This window comes from Ischnura elegans, chromosome 10 (genome assembly GCF_921293095.1).
Source record: "Ischnura elegans chromosome 10, ioIscEleg1.1, whole genome shotgun sequence".
NCBI lineage: Eukaryota > Metazoa > Arthropoda > Insecta > Odonata > Coenagrionidae > Ischnura > Ischnura elegans.
This window is the reverse complement of record NC_060255.1, coordinates 99,352,717-99,370,581: the sequence shown is the minus strand read 5'-3', so window position 1 is coordinate 99,370,581 and position 17,865 is coordinate 99,352,717. Positions and strand designations below refer to the sequence as shown.

At 41.4% G+C, this 17,865-nt stretch overlaps 2 protein-coding genes across 2 annotated transcripts; one reads left to right on the top strand and one right to left on the bottom strand.

Moving 5' to 3' along the window:
* The first annotated feature begins 271 nt into the window (after positions 1 to 271).
* LOC124166791 lies at positions 272 to 3,351 on the top strand. The gene is made up of 2 exons (XM_046544470.1): positions 272 to 891; positions 2,496 to 3,351. The coding sequence occupies exons 1-2, from the start codon at positions 582 to 584 to the stop codon at positions 3,164 to 3,166; spliced, it is 981 nt and encodes a 326-aa protein (XP_046400426.1). The 5' UTR covers positions 272 to 581; the 3' UTR covers positions 3,167 to 3,351.
* Positions 1,321 to 3,863, bottom strand: LOC124166790 (protein ALP1-like). The gene is made up of 2 exons (XM_046544469.1): positions 3,372 to 3,863; positions 1,321 to 2,419 (listed from the first exon to the last, which is right to left on the bottom strand). Exons 1-2 carry the CDS (start codon positions 3,656 to 3,658, stop codon positions 1,534 to 1,536), a joined length of 1,173 nt encoding a protein of 390 aa, XP_046400425.1. The 5' UTR covers positions 3,659 to 3,863; the 3' UTR covers positions 1,321 to 1,533.
* Between the last annotated feature and the right edge of the window lie 14,002 nt (positions 3,864 to 17,865).

Genomic DNA, 17,865 nt, shown 5'->3' with positions numbered 1-17,865 from the left:
GCACGTTATATTATAGACTGAAATTTGCCATGAAAAAATTATTTAGATTAACAGGGATTCGAACCCGGACCTCCCTATCGCCGGTCAGGTATGCTACCAGCTATATCACCTAAACATCTTCCAACAAGGCGAACCTCAGACTGAGTTTTACCGAACATTGTGTTGTCTCACAAAAAATCGTTTGCATTAGCCGGGATTCAAACCCGGATCTCCCTATTGCTTTTCAGGAAAGCTACCAGCTACACCGCCAGGCCATCCTCTTTTAGGCCCTTATTAGACGAGGTAGCCAGGCGACGTCGCCAGCGACGAACCTGGCTACCCAGCTTGTCGTGGGTCATTGATTCTTATGGGCCTTATTACACGAGGGTAGCCAGCGACGTAGCCACACTTTGGCGACTGACTGGCTACCGAGCCCCGTCGCCACTCCGGTCGCCACTGGCTACCCATACTGGCGACGCTGCGTTGTAGCATACGGAGCTTATTACACGAGGTCGCCAGGCTACTCGGTCAGTACACCTCGTTTGGTAGGTACTGCTCACATTTGTGTTGTGTTCTGTTGTGAGTGGGTGGGTTGCTTAAGTATGTCCACGCCAGTTGAGAAAATGCCTACATCAGTGGAAGGGATACGCGGAGAGAAGAGGAAAAAGGAAGAGCTGCAGAAAGACGACTTGAAAAAGCATGAAGAGCTCGTGAAAAAGTGCCAGAAGGTAGCCGACGCTAAATTAAACACGGAAGACTTCATTAGTGAAATAGAAAAACACCCATGTATTTGGAACTGTGCTGTAGAGGAGTATAGTAACAAACACGTTAAATTGAGTGCGTGGAATGGAATTTTGTGCACCTTCATACATGACTTTGAAGAACGGGAGCTGTCTGAAAAAAATACACTCAGTAAGTATTGTGAAGTTACAACTTGTAGGCCTAACGTATAACAATAGCTGATCATTGTTTATGTCTACTGTAAGCAATTTAATTTTAAATGAAAATATGGTATTTTGGGTAATATTAAATAGCTCAGTTTCAAGTATGGTGAATTTAAGACACGGTTCTTAAACAGTATACGTAAGGAGCACCACAGTATGTTGATGGAAAAAATTTATTTCAATATTAAAGGCACACGTTAAAAATTGTACAACAGCTGAAAATGTAGATAAATATTTTAAAAAGTATTATTTTCTGGGTAAAAAACGTATTTTACCAAACAAAAATTGAAAAGTAAGGAAGAAATAGGTTTGGTTATTGCCTAAATAATTTACAGTTATAAATGCACAACCTTTAAATGATTTAAGTTTATTTTTTATGTTTGATATCGCACTAAGTTATATATTTCTCCGGTGATACTAATCATGACAACTTCAAAAATTTCCCGAAATGTTAATGTGACAAAATATTATTGCAAGCACGCAATTATAAGGTTCAATAACTGAAAATTTTTAGGTGAAGTACACGTATATTCAAATGAAAAAAATATAATATCAAGACATTAAAATCTTTTCTCAACATTCACGTACTGTTACGCACTAGTGCCTTTGTTCAAATTTTCTCCATTTGCCATGATACAGCTCCTGCTTCACTGACAAAGTAGTCGCAGAACTTGTCCCTAATCTGTATAGCTGTTTTTGTTGGTGGCTGAATGTTATCACTCCAGTCATACAAATTGTCCACTGATAAAATTGTATCCTCAACTTTGAAACCGTCACGTTCCCTTACAAAATTGTGTAGCAGACAACACACTTTTATTATTGACTCGCATAGTGAGATTTCAACATTCAAAGGTCGGTGAAAAATCCTCCACTTATTAGCGAGGATTCCAAAAGAGCACTCAATATTTCTACGGGCTCTGCTGAGTCTATAGTTGAATATTCTTTTTTTCACATCCAAACATTTGCCTGAATAAGGTCTCAGTAATTTAGTTGTCAATCCAAAACCTTCATCACCAACAATTACAAATGGCATAGGTTCCTCAAATCCCTGGAAAGAACTTGCGTTTTCAGGAATATTTAGTAAGCCGCTATCAAGTTTTTTCTTGAAAGTACTTTCCTTGAACACAGTTGAATCAGATGATTTACCATATGCACCAACGTCTACAAAAATGAATTTGTAGTCTGCGTCGCACATAGCAAGTAGCAGGATGGAAAAATAGTTTTTATAGTTGTAATACAATGATCCGCTGTTTACTGGCTTTATAACACGAATCTGTTTTCCATCCAGGGCCCCTATGCAATGGGGAAAGTTCGTTTGTTCATAAAACTTGGCAGCAGTTTTCAGCCAAAAGTCTGTTGTTAGTTCTGGGAAGCAAAGATGTTGTAGGTTTTTCCAAATAGCAGCACAAACTTGTCTTATTATCATTGAAATTGAAGGTTGGCTGATTCTATACTGATAGTGGAGATCTTGCATAGAAGTTCCTGTAGCAAAATACCTGTAACCAAAAAATTGTAAATAATATTTCTTACACAAATAAAGCGTGTGTGTATTAAAACTTTGTCTTTTTTCAGTGACTATAACGCAAAAAAGATGGAAGGTAATTCGAGGATGCTACACTAGAGAAATTTTGCGACTTAAAGGGATCAAGAGTGGATCTGCAGCCTCAAGGAAGAAGGCTTACAGCTACTTCGACCAGTTGCGATTTTTAGAAACGTCAGTGAAGAAAACTGTTTCAAGCGTTGATGATGTTGATTCAAGTTTTATAGATGAAGCGGAAAATGAAGCATTTTCATGTCATACTTCTCCAACCAATGTTCGTTCTGGGTCCAAAAGAAAATTAAGTAAAGACGATGAACTAGTTGAGGTATTGAAGAAAAAAATTGCGCTTGAAGAATCAGAGAACAGTCCCAGTACTAGCCGTGATTTGCAAGATGACGACAAACTGTTTTTTTTGTCAATGTTACCAGAGGTCCGCAAAGTCCCTCCTGAGAGGAAATTAAAGCTGAGATCTGATATGATCAACTTAATAGCTATGGCCCAAACAAATCACCAACAAGGTTGGCAACAGCCTCCATACCATGGATATCAACAGAATAATATGTATCAACAACCTCCCACGTATGTAACCATGCAACATCACGCGCCCGTACAGAACGTCTCATCTGCAACATCATCTCCGCATTCTATCGTCAGCGAGGATTCTCAACAAACACAGTTTAGTGACCTTGTGTTGTTCGACTGAACTAAACATTTGAAATAGAGCAAAAGGATAGTGTATAATTTTTTAATGTTGCTTAACTAACTTTAATAAATATTTCTTAATGTAATGGTTGCTTAATTGTCTGAGTCCCTTTCATACAATTTCATTCTGGTAAATATGTCATAACATTGGCAATATTAAGAAGGCTGCTTAACAATTTCAATTATTATTTAACTAAAAGACGTACCTTAAAGTGACCACAAGTTTCTCTTCGGGTGTAATACATCTTCTCATTGTAGTATCAGCTCCAGTTATTTCATCCTTTATGAGGCCTAACAACTCAAAGAAACTGGATTTTGACATCCGAAAGTAATTGAAAAACTTAGTATTGTCCGCACAGAGTTCATCAAAGAGTGTGTAATATAGCCCTTTTGATTCTCTTGCGCAAAGAATAGGATGAATATGCATTTTTCGCTGTCTTTGCCTCCTTTTTTTCAGAAGTAACAGAAGGAGAAGATACTTAGAATCACTCATGATATTCTAGTTTAATTCACTGTAAACAGAAAGGGCAAGATAATGTTACCATTCATACAACGCACTCCACTATAGTTCACAGCAAACTGAGAGAAAACGGAAAAATTCTGGCTACTGAACTGGCTACATAACTGGCTACTAGGTTTGGTAGCCAGCGACGTCGCCAGCTACCGTCGCTGGCGACGTCGCCTGGCTACCTCGTCTAATAAGGGCCTTAAAGTGAATCTCAAGTTGGTTTCATCGAACATGGAGGTGACGTATTAAGTCCGCATCGCGACACTAGAGACATAGGCCATGCTTAATGTAAGCCACTGTCGGAGAAATAAATCCTACTTTGTTGCTGTTCTCGACGGTCATTTTCCACACTGGATGTAACGTGTGAATTTGTATGCAGTCACGCGCACGGGCGCATAGTAATATTATACAACAAGGATGAAATGATGGGTGAAAGCAATTCTGAGATACGCTTTGGAAAAAGATGATTAGGTGATATAACTCGTAGCATACCTGACCGGAACTTGGGAGATCCGCGTTCCAATCCCGTCTAAGCCGAATGCTTTCTTTCATTGCGAATTTTATCCTTGGTGAGCAGGGGCGGATCCAGGATTTCTTTCTGGGAGGGGCACAAGCAAGGCCGTATCCAGGATTTTGTTCAGGGGGGGGCACAAGGATACCTCGTCATACAAAACGAACGAAATGATAATGGGACCGTATTAAAAATCTAGCATATTTTTACGGGTCTGGGGGGGGCACGTGCCCCCGTGCCCCCCCCCCTGGATCCGCTAGTGTTGGTGAGTATAACTTTAAACCCGCGCGCGTGACTACGTGCAAATTTGCTCGTTTCATGCGGTCTTATTCGAGGTCAAATTAGGATGAAGGAATTCCAGGATGTCACAGTTGTTGCACTACACAATGCGTCCGAGGGATGGATTTGTCACCAGGAGGCAAATTCTCCCCTCACTACTCATCTCGATGTTGTTGGCCATTCATCCGTACAATAAGAGCTTTAGGGACCAATTCCAACATCTAAGCGCAGAGCTACTATCCCAGCTCGAGAATTTCAACAGTGATTTTTTTCTCATCGCGCGTGATACGACGTGGACAAACGAAGCAGTTACGCTTAGGAAGTAGGTTTCTGCGACCGTCCCACGACTTTTCGGGTTCCCTACCGCATGATTGATGGCGTTGTCGCCTCTGGTATAATTACATGGCCGCAATCACCCGATAGAAAACATCTTGAAAATGAAAAGGAGACTTCGTTGCTTTCCACAGATTTATTTCGTCCGTACGACATGTTTCGTAGAGGTCATTATCAAGTACAAAAATTTCGAATTTTAAGCTTTAATGCTTAAAATTTTTGTACTTGATAATGACCTCTATGGTCGAAACATGTCGTACGGACGAAATAAATCTGTGGAAAGCAACAGAGTTTCCTTTTCATTTTCGTGTATTAATTTCCACAAAGTTGAGCCGAAAACCATTGAATGTAGTAGAAAACATCTCTTTGGCATACGCATCGATAGCGTTCATCGCATTTGAACTCGTCGTAATCAACTACCGTAGAAAGTGAATATCACTCTCGAATTGTATCGAATGGAAATCGACTGCAAATTACTCAGAGGAGAGTGCGAATCGATTCAGGGGCGTGGTCGATGTTTGATCTTTTACCCAAGTTCAAGTGGTTAAGTATTGAACACAGTAGGAATCCATGATCGTGGACGTATCGCAACGGAAATTTTTACGTACGGAATTACTCAAGTAATGAATGTATCTTAAGCTTTCGTTTTATTTAAGTTCTCACTGATGAAGGGGCTAATCTTGAGCCAGCATTTAAACATATTTCCTCACAAATCCAAGGGAATGAATATATTTGCCCTTCTCCTCAAAATTGTGCTTTATTTTTTCACAGTTGCAATAATAAAGGCAATTCACGTTTCCCTTCGGTTGATTGCTGCCATTCCTAGAGCGTGAAAACTCTTAGGACACTTTTGTGTTGTCAGTTGTGGCACGATGTCATTTTTGAGCCACTATCTCATCAGTCAACTGGGATTTGTGAGCCCAGAATTACAGTGAACCGTCTCCTAAGCTACTCTGTATGTGGTCGAGGTTAAATTAGAATCGAAGAATTCCGAGACGACACCATTGTATCACCCCACAATGTGGCCGAATGAGGAATTTGTCGCCAAGGGGGGAGACATTCACTCTCTCCAAGATCCCTACTCTTCAGGCGCATATACAATGTATATTATACACCTATATAATTTGGGTCCGCGCAATAAAGCCACCGCCTTCACTTCCACAACTCGTAAATTTCACCCGTAATTTTTTCTCGTCGCGAGAGATATGACGTGGGAAAACGGAGGTGATTCCGAAAGACCACCTCACCTTTGGCCGTTCCCACACTTTGAGATGGACGGAAGGGAATTCCGGTGGACACAGATGCGTCTCTCGACTCGATCCACATATTCCACCCCGACTGTCGCGTGACTTATGAAATACAGCTTCCGGAATCTTCTCTTTCACGCTCCACGCAGATCTACGGAGGAACCACCTCCCTCTCTATATGGACTACACCCCGTCTTCCCCACCTCAACGTGTCCGGCGTCTTGTGCTGCTTCTGCATGGCGAGGCCCAAAAGGCAGTCTCCTTGTCCGTTCCCTTCCGTCCAGGCAGTGTCCCCAAGAGGGCGACGCGAGCGAAGGAGTCCCTCTTCTTTTGTGATTGCGTGCTCCGGGGAAGAGTGGAGTCGGGGGTGGACAAAGGGAGTGGGCGGATGGTTTGGTCGCTTCCACATGAGACCGTGAAGCGATTGTCAATGAAGGGAGGAGAGGAAGATTTCTTTTCTGTCCGTTCTTATAAGGGTCGTGGAAGTGTGAACAAGTGGAGTATGCTGAGGAAACCATAAATTGCATCACTCGGGAATGATAGCCTTCATCTAAATACAGGGCTATCATAAAATAATAGGGTAGTTTCCTTCATCAAAGAAAACGAAAGTGATTCATTGCGATTTGTTACCCACCATCAGTGTATTCATAATATACAAATTATTTGGTTCTAGAAATCCCAGTTTAGACGAATGGCAAGGGTCAATTTTAACTGCATTTGAAAAAGGCCAGATTGGCGCCCAAGCGATGCCACTCCACGTGACGTCACAGGGACCTAGATTCTATACGGGTAGATAGGAGATTTAATCGTCTGAGATTAGCAATGCATGCATGAGGCAAAGAGCTCAGGGAAACATCTCTTAATTATCACCTATTAAAATTGGCTATGGTCGCAAAGTTTCCTTCCTTTGATAGGGTGTTAATAATCCTTATTTAAGCCAAGCGCTACTTGCTTTCAGGGTACTCTACGCTACCGCCATGCTCGGCAGCAAGCAGCCTGCATCGTAACAGCGTTCATAGCCTCGCACCCAGGTGGCCTCACACAGCAGCAGCCAGACGTCACACGGGCTTTTCCCAGCATTCATACTTAGCCGTCGCGTTTTCGCGCGCTTGAAAATTTTCACTTTACATTAAATTGCGAAAAATAGATATCGTCATTTAAAAATCTAAAAGAGTCAAATACGTTCTCCATGGGTAATAATCTTTCGATTTAGGCAATAAAAAAAATAGGAAACTACCCAACTGTACGGTTTTGAACACGGTTTAAATGAAAACAGAATTACTTATAAATTATGATTTTTATTTTAGTTTTAAGGTTTTCGCAGCGATTAGATGCACTTTTATAATCCATTTTCGGGTGTACGTCTGCGTGCTTAATATTTGTCTCAATGTTTCATTCCACTTACTGACGACGTTCCCAGTAAGTGGAATGAAACGTTGAGACAAATATTAAGCACGCAGATGTACAACCGAAAATGGATTATAATATGATTTTTATTTTTCGAAATTTGTCGTCTCGAACAGTTCTTTTTATATATTTCGTAAAATTCATTAAGTGCGCCCCTATTCGCTCGAGAAGAGAGAAATCCGGCATCAACATTAATCTACTCCTATCGAAAGGCGCCAAGGGGACCACGACTTAACTTCCCATTCGACGGACGGATTGCTGTACTTGGAGTTCCCTCCTCAAGGAACTCAATCAGGGATCGGACATCCTCTGAAAAATCTCTGCCACCCTATCCTTACTTCTCTCTTCCAATGAATTAATGAAACCTCAAAGTTCTTTTCATATACATAATACCCCGCAAGCCGCCTAAAAGGCGTGGTCCTTTATGGTTCGCGGGAAAAACGAATTCCCATATTTATCCGTTCGGCAAAACACCTGTCTTAATTTATTGCTTCTATCGGGCCTGGAAATATAGTGTGGCTCTAATATTATGTTCTCTGTGTCGCTCTTAAAGATATCCATTCTCAATTGTTCAAGCAATCTAAGCCTAGAGCGCAGCCTCCGAGTCTCCAACGGCTCCCAGCCTAATTCGCATAACATCTGGTTAACACTGTCTGTACGCCCGTAGCAGTTTTTGACGAAACGCGCAGCCTTCCTTTGTATTTTATTCAGTTCGTGGATTAAGACTTTCTGCACCGGATTCCATACGCTCGCTGCATATTCAAGGTGCGGTCGGACGAGAGCGAAATAGCACCTTTCTTTTACTTTCTCATCCGAAAATCCTCCCACAATACCCTTGACGAATCGTTATTTCTTCAGGGCTATGCCGCTTTTATGATGGCCCCGTAAGCTATGAGAGAAATAATAATATCAATTAAGTGCGTAGATTCCCAAGAGGAAAAATCAATTGCCTTGACCGGGATATGAACAGATAGAGTTTGCTAAATATTCCCGAATGAAAATGACCACGATCTCATCGATGAGTTCCGGGTGTTTTAATAAAACCGACTAAAAAGGGACCGTAAAGGCAAAAAAAGATCATCCTTCTGTGGGATGGAATTTGGCCTCCTCCGTGACCTCCGCTTGCTCCAAAATAAATTCCATTGGGATTGCTCTGAATTATTTGCAACCGACAATCCATTCAAGAGTCGAGACGGGATTTCCGACATTCCCACCGACCAATCTTTCTCCATCGCGATGGGCAGGAAGTGTCGCCAGGGCCGGCAACAATGGGTCCCCGGGGGGCGGGGCCGCTACCGTATCATCGCAGCCAACAAACCGCCCTCACGGACCGAGGGAGAATGAAAAAAATATATCCATTCAAGGTTTTTTTCCCCATTGAAGTTGACCGCCAGACTTGCGTGCTCCCCCACAATCAAATGGGTTCCTTAATAGCTCCGCTAGCCCTGTATCCCTTGGGAATCCTATACGGAGGTCACCTTCTTCCCAATCCACATCATCCTGCTGCGTGCTCCGAGGGAACTGCGACGCGACCCCGACTATCACAGCGGAGGATTCTCTAGACGGCTCCATGAGTTTACCCACTCCGCATTTAAATATGATCTTTTAAGTCACGACGCTGGCGGAATATTGACCCGAATTTCAAGGGAGTTAGACTGCTATTACGGCTGTCATCTCATTTAAAAAATCGTGGGTTTGGTTTGACGCAGCTCTCCGTCTCTCTCTTCTATCCGCTAGCCTTTTCATAGCGACGTATTTCTTCTCTTTTACATCCTTTATAATCTGTCCCATGAAACCCATTCTGGGCCCTCCCTTGCCCTTCTTCCCTTCCACCTGTCCTTCTACGATTGATTTCATTAGGCCTTCATTTCTGATGATGAGAACAACTAAGCTGCCATCTTTTTATCTGTTTGAAGGAGAACTTATCTTTTCTCGAAGAAAGATTTCGTGCTTTCCCGGCGAATGGACTTGGTAAAGAGACGATCGAACTGCAAAGGCGTGTTTACCATACATCTCTTCAGTGTCGGGGAAAGTAGCGAGGATTCTGTAGAGATTCAACATCCAGGCCATCCACAAACCACCAAAAAAGATCCGGGACATGCTCGTCAAAGCAAAAGATCCGGTAGGATTGAAGACACCTGGCGTTTACCAAGTGCCATGTGGGTGCGGGAAAATATACATCGGTGAGACGGGCCGCACTATAGACACGCGGCTCAAAGAACATAAGCGCCACCTCCGCCTAGGACAGCCCGAAAAGTCAGCCATCGCAGAGCATTGGATGGAATGCAAAAATACTGTTAAGTTTGACGACACCAAGATGCTCTGCCGATCCAATGGCTTTTGGGATCGACTCATTAGAGTCTATTGAAATTAGACTGTCTAAGAATACCATCAATAGAGACTCCGGATATGCTCTGAGCAGCACCTGGAAACCTGTGCTCAAGACTATACAAAAGGCTAGGCAAAACCACCAATCAGAGCATGCCGCTGACGACAGCCAATCAGCAGTCACCTGACCACCAGAGTGACTGTATATAAGCAAGTCAAATTCTCACTCGACATTCACAGCCCTGAGGACGATGACCGAGTCGGACATCGAAACGTTGGCAGATATGGAGTTCCTGACCCGGTGGCGATCCCGAGAACTCCTTATCTTTTCTCTCTTATCTTCCTCATTACTTACTCGGTTGATTCATTTTCCTTAATCATTCTTCGGTAGCACCACAATACGAATGCTTCCAATCTTGACTTTCCTGCTGCTGTCAACGTCCTAGCTTCGTCCCTATAGAGAAACACGCTCCACACGTGGCCTATGATGAATTATTTCCTTACTCTATGCTTGATTTTTCATTTCATCTGTCGAATTCACAACTGTTTAATGTTACGGTTAAGTCCAGAAAAATCGGACAAAGTTTATCCAAATGTCCGGAAATGGGCAGCTCCGCGCGTCGCACACCAGTATTTCACTACACTACACTATTTTTTTACAGTTAGTACCATTTGCTCATAGCAAATGCACTGTAATTTTTTAAGGATTTATTTGAGTTTTTTTTTTAGACTGCAGTTTTAAGTTTTTTTGGTAGGTTTCTGGAACAGTTCTCAGTAAGGTTTATTGTTAGTTTCTTTTAGGTTACAGTTGTAGTTTATTTGCATCTTTTATGCAATGAATAAAAGTTTACGGCAGTAATAATTAATAAAAAATGGAAATTTTCTATCGCTTGAGTCCTTTTGGTTTAAGGTAGGAATTAAACTTGGGCATCCTTCAGTCCTCAATGGTCCGGGTTCGTAGGACTACAGTATTCCGCACGGGTGCGATTACTTACTCTATTGCAAACTTGGAGAATAAATGGACCACTGCACTCTTAACATTACTCCGTCACTAATTCCGTGAAAGGTGTCCGTCATAATTATGGCTAAATATCCCCTAGAGTCTTAATGGGGAAATGGACAGATGTTAGGCTATTTTTTAAGGGTTATTTAATGGAGGAAGATCTGCGTGGATTCAATATGAATTGTGATGTTTTCCGGAGCGAATAAGAACCAAACTAAAAATATTTGAAGTGTTACAACGATGGGAACGTCAGAAATTAAGTGAAACTCATTAATGGAGTTATTAGAATTACTTTTTGCTGAAGACTTGTCCATGTCTAATAATTTTCAATTGAAAAATTAAAAGTAAACAAACTTCACCAGTATCGAAGCCAGTGCTACATCAATATCCGCTGTGTACGTTGGGCCAAATAAAGGTGGGCTACGATAGCTGTTCTTCGTAGTTATTTTGAGGCAATGCAGAGAACTCTGCGGAAGGACGGACTGAGGCCGCCTCTATCTAGTTCCCTTGGGCACAACCTTAGGAAGAAAAAAAGGTAGCAGCGATAGATATATGCGCGAGAAAAAATACCGTCATTGTGTTGGTTTAATTCCTTAGGATGATTTTTTTTTTACTTTAGTTCGGCTCGGAATCATTTATTGGGTTCCTTTGGTATCCCGCGGGGTATAAAGTGTCTTGATATCGCTCTCTTTCCGCTGTGGCCACCCCTGCCGCCCCTGAAAGCGAGGCAAAGGCTCTGGGTCGCAGGCGAAGCGATGAGGCGGGAAGCTCTCCTATTGTGAATCGTGCTTTATTGCTTCCGTCTGTCTGCTTCGAAAGGAAAAAAAGATACACTCCGTGCCTCCCTACCGTTCCTTCTTGTTTTTTTTTATTCATTCAGAGTAACTCCGTTAGAGGCCGCCTTTTGCTGTCGAAAAATGTCCCCGGATGAAAAAGTGTATTTAACTCGTTGGATGGATTCCACCGCCAATTGGGTCTCTTTCGAGTGAAGCGCAACTTGTGGAATGCCGTGAAAGTAATCGAGCTTTCATTGTGAGCTGGAGAGGAAATTAGGCTGATTCCGATTCTGAAAAGGGCCCATCTCCACTCCCGAACTATAGAAATGAAATGAAAGAATTCTGCTGAGCTGCTATTGGACAGAGTATTTATGAAAATACTGTGCTTAAAGGGCGCATCACGTTTTGTCTTTTATTCCATTTCTTCTCTTTTGTTTAAAACATTCATCCTCACGTTGAAATTTATAGTACATACCATTGTTAACATTTTACATAATCTTGAATATGAATACTTCGCCTCCGAGAAAACACTGGGAACACAATTTTGAAAGTTAAAATGGATGCACAAGTATTTCCAGAGTCTACAGAGCAGAAGAAACCGAGATGATCAGGTCAGAAAATTTGTCAACAACTAATATATAACTGCGTCATGACAATATAAGAGCGTAGATTTCCTCAGAGTGCGATGAAATACTTCGTACATTTTCGTTTACTACTGCGTCGGTTGCTGTGGCGAAGACGAGAGTTTCACCACGGCAACCGACGCGGAAGTAACCAGAAATTAAGAACTTCAATCATAGGATTGACCGTTGTATATTGTTGACTATTTAATAAAAATGTATCTTCTACGCCCTATAAACAGCGCACTTAAGGCCTTGGCAGTTGAGGATGCTAACGAAATAAAGGTAATACGATTTCAAACACACATGCCCTGGATAAAGGCGACTTACCAGGACTCGATCTGCGGCCTTTGTTTTGGTAGACGAGGAATCATTCTCTCTTCTTTTTTCTTCTCCCTTCGGCTTATCTTTTCACTCCTTCGCATTTCTTCTTTGTCACGACCATCTTTATCTGCTCCATATACATGTTGTCCCATTTATCTTGACCGCCCGAAATAACTTTTTGTCCAGATGCAAATTCAAAAATGTGTCAAGCAAATGTTCATTATTCGTCAGGGAGACATTAATCAGCAAGATTGCCTTCCTTGTAGCTTTGTTATTTACAAAGATATGAACAGCGGTATGTCTTTTTTAAATGGCACCCTATACGTGGACGCGGTTGTGGTCCCGGGCTCAAAGTGACTTTTGTGTTATGTTTTGACTTGGTTGCCATTTGTTTACTGCTAACTCCAGTAAATGGACGAGTTTCTTATGTTTTCATAACGTTCTGTTTAATATAATGGTCCACTGAGCTACATTTTTGAATAAGTCTTTAGGAAAGGAAATGGATTGCCGAATAAAAAATATAGGGTGCCGTTTGAAAAAGGCATACCGCTGTTCATATCTTTGTCAATAACAAAGCTACAAGGAAGGCAATCTTGCTGATTAATGTCTCCCTGACGGATAATGAACATTTGCTTGACACATTTTTGAATTTGCATCTGGACAAAACGTTATTTCGGGTGGTCAAGATAAATGGGACACCCTGTATAATGTTCGAGGCCTTCCTTTTCCGTTCCTACCATTTACTTGTTCTTCGACAAGTGCCTTCATCAGGCCATCATACCTCAAAATATGACCCAAAAGGTTGTTTATTCTTCTCATAAATATTTTAACGAGGCTTTTCTTTCCTCATTCTCTCCTTAGGACTTCCTCATAAGTTACTCGGTCGATCCTTTTTATCCTCATCCATATTTTGTCGCGATGCGTATCGAAAGTCTCCACCAAGGATTTATCCGCTTTCGTCATTTTCCATGCTTCATCTCAGTAGAGATTTCTGGAAGAAGAACAACTCCCTACAACGTAGCTATATAATTCAGGGTACCCAATTAGAGACTGTTGAATCCGTAAAATATCTAGGAGTTCGACTCAATAATGATCTATCGTGGAATAAACATATCCGAGAAATAACCGGTCAAGCTAATCGTAAAATGGGTTTTGTTAAATAATTTTGTTAAGAATAATAGGAAAGTGCGACGACAAAGTGAGAGAAATTAGCTACTTTTCCCTCGTAAGGCCACATCTGGAATACGCTGCCAGTGTTTGGGACCCTCATGAAAAAGGCTTAATAACAGAGTTAGAACGCGTGCAAAGAAGAGCTGCCAGGTATGTGAAAGGTTGTTACGATAGTCTTGTTAGTGTATCTGACCTCTTAGATAAACTCGGATGGGAATCTCTGTCGGACCGTAGATTGAAAAATAGACTAAACCTTTTAGATAAATTCAAGAGCAGTGTCTTTTCCGACGAAGTTAACCATATCTTACGGACGCCAACATACTACGGAAGATCAGATCATATGAATAAAATTAGAGAGATAGATTGTAGAACAGACAGATTCCGAATGTCATTTTTTCCACGATCAATAAGAGATTATAACGGCAGCAATAGAACTCGTAAGTAGATTTCATGACTTGTAGTGTAGCCTACTAATATATGTAAAAATTAATGCATGTTTCTTAATTCAATTATTATTTCTAACAGCATATAGTAGTATAGTTTGTTAGTATACGGGACGTTTTTTTAGACGGTGTGGTGTGCATGTGGGAGTCCAAATGCATGCTGCATGCTGGTGAATGATCACCCCCTGCCAAACACCCTAGAGGTGGCTCGCAGGGTATTATGTAGATGTAGATCTTTTGAAAACTTCATGTATTTCGTTAATTTCTTTTGTCATAACCGTGTAGCGCTGAGTTCGACTCGCCTTATTTCCACATGTGTATTTGAAGCATCGTCGCAGAAAATAAGACTTTTCGTTTGAGAACACCACTGACCCATCGTAATGCAAGCATTGCAGTGATAATATTTTGAAAGTGGTAAACTTTTTCCACCGGGACGTTACTTACTATGCTGGCTTCATCGGCTTCATGTGCTTTAGCATGGGAAAGCCTCATCTACTTCTAGCAAAGGTCTATGGCTCTAGGGAGGGTCTTTTTCTAGTTCTTGTATCTTATTTTTTCATGTTATTCCAGCATTTAACCCGTTGAGTGTGCAATGAGAGTGAATAGATGTTTTTTGAAATGGTAGTACTAAGATGCAGGGGCGGATCCAGTATTTCTTTCTGGGGGGCACAAGGATACCTCGTAAAACAAACAAACTCAATGATAATGGGACCGTATTAAAAGTCTTGCATATTTTTTAAGGGTGTGGGGGAGGGCACGCATGCTGCAGGGGCGGATCACGGGGGAGGGGGGGGAACGTACCCCCATGCCCCCCACCTAGATCCGCCTGTGCTAAGATGTCGGCTTTGGAAAATATCCAACTCTAATATGTTAATAATTCACCAATTGCTGTGTAGAAAGAATCTAAACACGGGTGCATGCATATAATTTTCCTCTCCTCAATCGCTGGGTCAAGGGGTATCATTTGGTCATCTACGGGGTGTTCTTTCCATTGACAGATAACCACTCAATAAGACCTCCGTACCATTATTTCCACTTGAAACTACTTTATTGGCCTTCATATTTTCCTCTGCCCTACCTTCTCTTAGTCTGGTAGATCAAAGATAGTAGGTGGTCTTAACAGGTGCCCTACTAGAGCAAGATAGTTCGGTCGTGAGTGATCGACATGCGGCTGTAGAACCATACAATCTTTGGGACACCTCGCGACCGAATTCCTTCGTTGGTCAATCGTGACCAATGTCGGTAGTCGGTCGCATGTGACCGAGTCGTTCGCCAATCACTTGCGACCAAAATCGGTCGTCGGTCATTCGCGAGCAAGTTGGTAGTGACCGACATCGGTAGTGATTGACATCAGAGGTGACTCTCGACCATTCGCGTATGACTCACTCAAGTGATGGTGAACACGGTTATTGACAACACTGAAATGACCGACTTGATACATACCTGCCTACGAATATTTCTTATCTGCTTTCAATTATTTTGAATAGGTAACGGTACTTCTGTGTTATCTTTAGCGTTTGATTTTTGGCCAATTTATTTGTCCACTTTATTCTGAGGAATCTCTGCCAACACCTCGTTTCTAACGCCTGCAGTTTCTGACATTGTCTCACATGAAGCACCTTGATAGGTGCTACTTGTATTACTCATATGCAATTATTACAATCCTTTTATCTTGTATTTGAATTTATCCAAATTTCTTAACCTAATTCTCTTCTCCTAACCTCCTAATCTAACCTCCTAACCTCCTATTCTCCGTAACCTAATTCACTTCTCCGTATGGTTTTAAATGAGTTTGAATCGTGAATTCGTAAATATGGAACATGGGCGTACCCAGCGAGGGGCAGGTGGGGGGCAGCTGCCCCCCTCCCCCTAGAAGCAAAAATCGCAAAAGTCTTCAAGCAAAAGCAGTACTTAATTGAAACGAAAGCATTCAACAAATTTTCTTTAAGCCCACAAAAAATGATATGTATTAGTATAAGATATGTAACTAAAATAAAACTATTTTTTCAAGGAAATAATCTCAAAAACTAATATCACAACTTGGTTTGCCCCCCCCCCCCTCCTAGACCATGGCTTGCCCCCCTTGTTATGTTCCTGGGTAAGCCCTTGATATGGAATGAAGCATGTTTTTCTTGGAATTCAACCCAGTTGCACCCGATGCACACCAATATTCCCATTCAGCAACGGTGGAGCCTACTGAAGTTCACTTCCCATCTTATTGCTACTGAAGTTAATTCGCTTAACTTAAGTGACAAACTTTTTAGGCTTATAAATATTCAGTTTTTAGTAATATAAATCTACATAGTACTACGTAAGCCGCCTCATTGGGCCTGTGACAATGGTTTGATCACACCATCCATCTACACAAAGAAATTTAAAGCTACGCGATGAAGATATTTGTCCATTTTCTACCTGTGGCGTTTAATCAAGTCCCTTATTTTCGGTGGAAAACTGAATTTCTATACCTATTGGTTCGACCAAAATAACTCTCTCATTTTATCTTCCAGTTGAACCTAAAAGCATAGCGAGGTTTTAATGGCCTTTGTATCTCTATAAAAGAAAATGATTTTATCTCGTTTTGTTGATTTTTCTTAGGTCAATAGAAAACGATTTTGTGGTTTCGGCATGTTTTTTTTCGATCTTAACCCACAATGCGTCGCTGCAAAATAAACCAATAACATGGTGCAGAGCCTGAAAAGAATTCCTAAGCAAAATTTATGGCATTCCTTCATTGTTTGGGAGAAAAACGAATATCTAAATGCAAAAATACGTTTCTAATCCCATGCAAATCAAAAGACCATCGGAAACAATTAGGATCGCCCTAATTAATCATTTCTGTCTGAGCTGGATATATAGTTTGGTTCTAAATTGATTTTCTTCTTTTCGATGCGAAAGATATGTCTTAAAACGATCGAACAATCTAATCCAAGCAAGTAGCCTCCGATTCTCCAGCGGCTTCCAGCTTGACTCATGCAGCTGAATATTTATAAGCCTAAAAAGTTTGTCACTTAAGTTAAGCGAATTAACTTCAGTAGCAATAAGATGGGAAGTGAACTTCAGTAGGCTCCACCGCTGCTGAATGGGAATATTCATTTAAGAATTCCATCGGGTGCAACTGGGTTGAATTCCAAGAAAAACATACTTCATTCCATATCAAAGGCGTACCTAGGATCATAACAAGGGGGGCCAGCCATGGTCTAGGGAGGGGGGGGGGAGTAAACCAAGTTGTGACATTAGTTCATGAGATTATTTCCTGTAAAAAATCGTTTTATTTTAATTTCTTATCTTATACTAATACATATCATTTTTCGTGGTCACTCATGCGCAGCTTTTCTTTGCGTTTTATTAAGTTCTCGTATTAAGTGGTTTTGCGCCGATCCCATGTGCTCCCCGCAGAGGTGTGGTATGGCGAGTGCGAAGAAGCACTTCTCTCACAAATTTTCGTCTGAAAACCTTCCCAATATATCTTGCCCTGAATACCTTCCTCTCCCCCACAGTTTGCGCCTCAATATATGTGATAATCTTCTCAAATAATACCTGAGGATGACCTTGTAAGTTTGAAACCGGTCGCAAATAAATTTTGTGTGGAATAATAAAGTCTCCCGTTCATTTATAGAAAATGACATTTGAGGGGTTTTAATTTGGGTGTTTGCGATCGTCGAGTTTGGGCTTTTTATTTCAGGGTCACGTTTTTAATCCGTGCGAATCTCATTCAATCGGCATTCAAGGAATGGCCTGGAGAACGCGAAGA

Excerpts from the sequence above, each read along its gene's own strand:
- LOC124166791 (XM_046544470.1), top strand. The coding sequence starts at position 582 with ATGTCCACGCCAGTTGAGAAAATGCCTACATCAGTGGAAGGGATACGC. Across the intron at positions 892-2,495 it reads GTCTGAAAAAAATACACTCA|TGACTATAACGCAAAAAAGA; the intron begins GTAAGTATTGTG and ends GTCTTTTTTCAG.
- LOC124166790 (XM_046544469.1), bottom strand. The coding sequence starts at position 3,658 with ATGAGTGATTCTAAGTATCTTCTCCTTCTGTTACTTCTGAAAAAAAGG. Across the intron at positions 2,420-3,371 it reads AAACTTGTGGTCACTTTAAG|GTATTTTGCTACAGGAACTT; the intron begins GTACGTCTTTTA and ends TTTTGGTTACAG.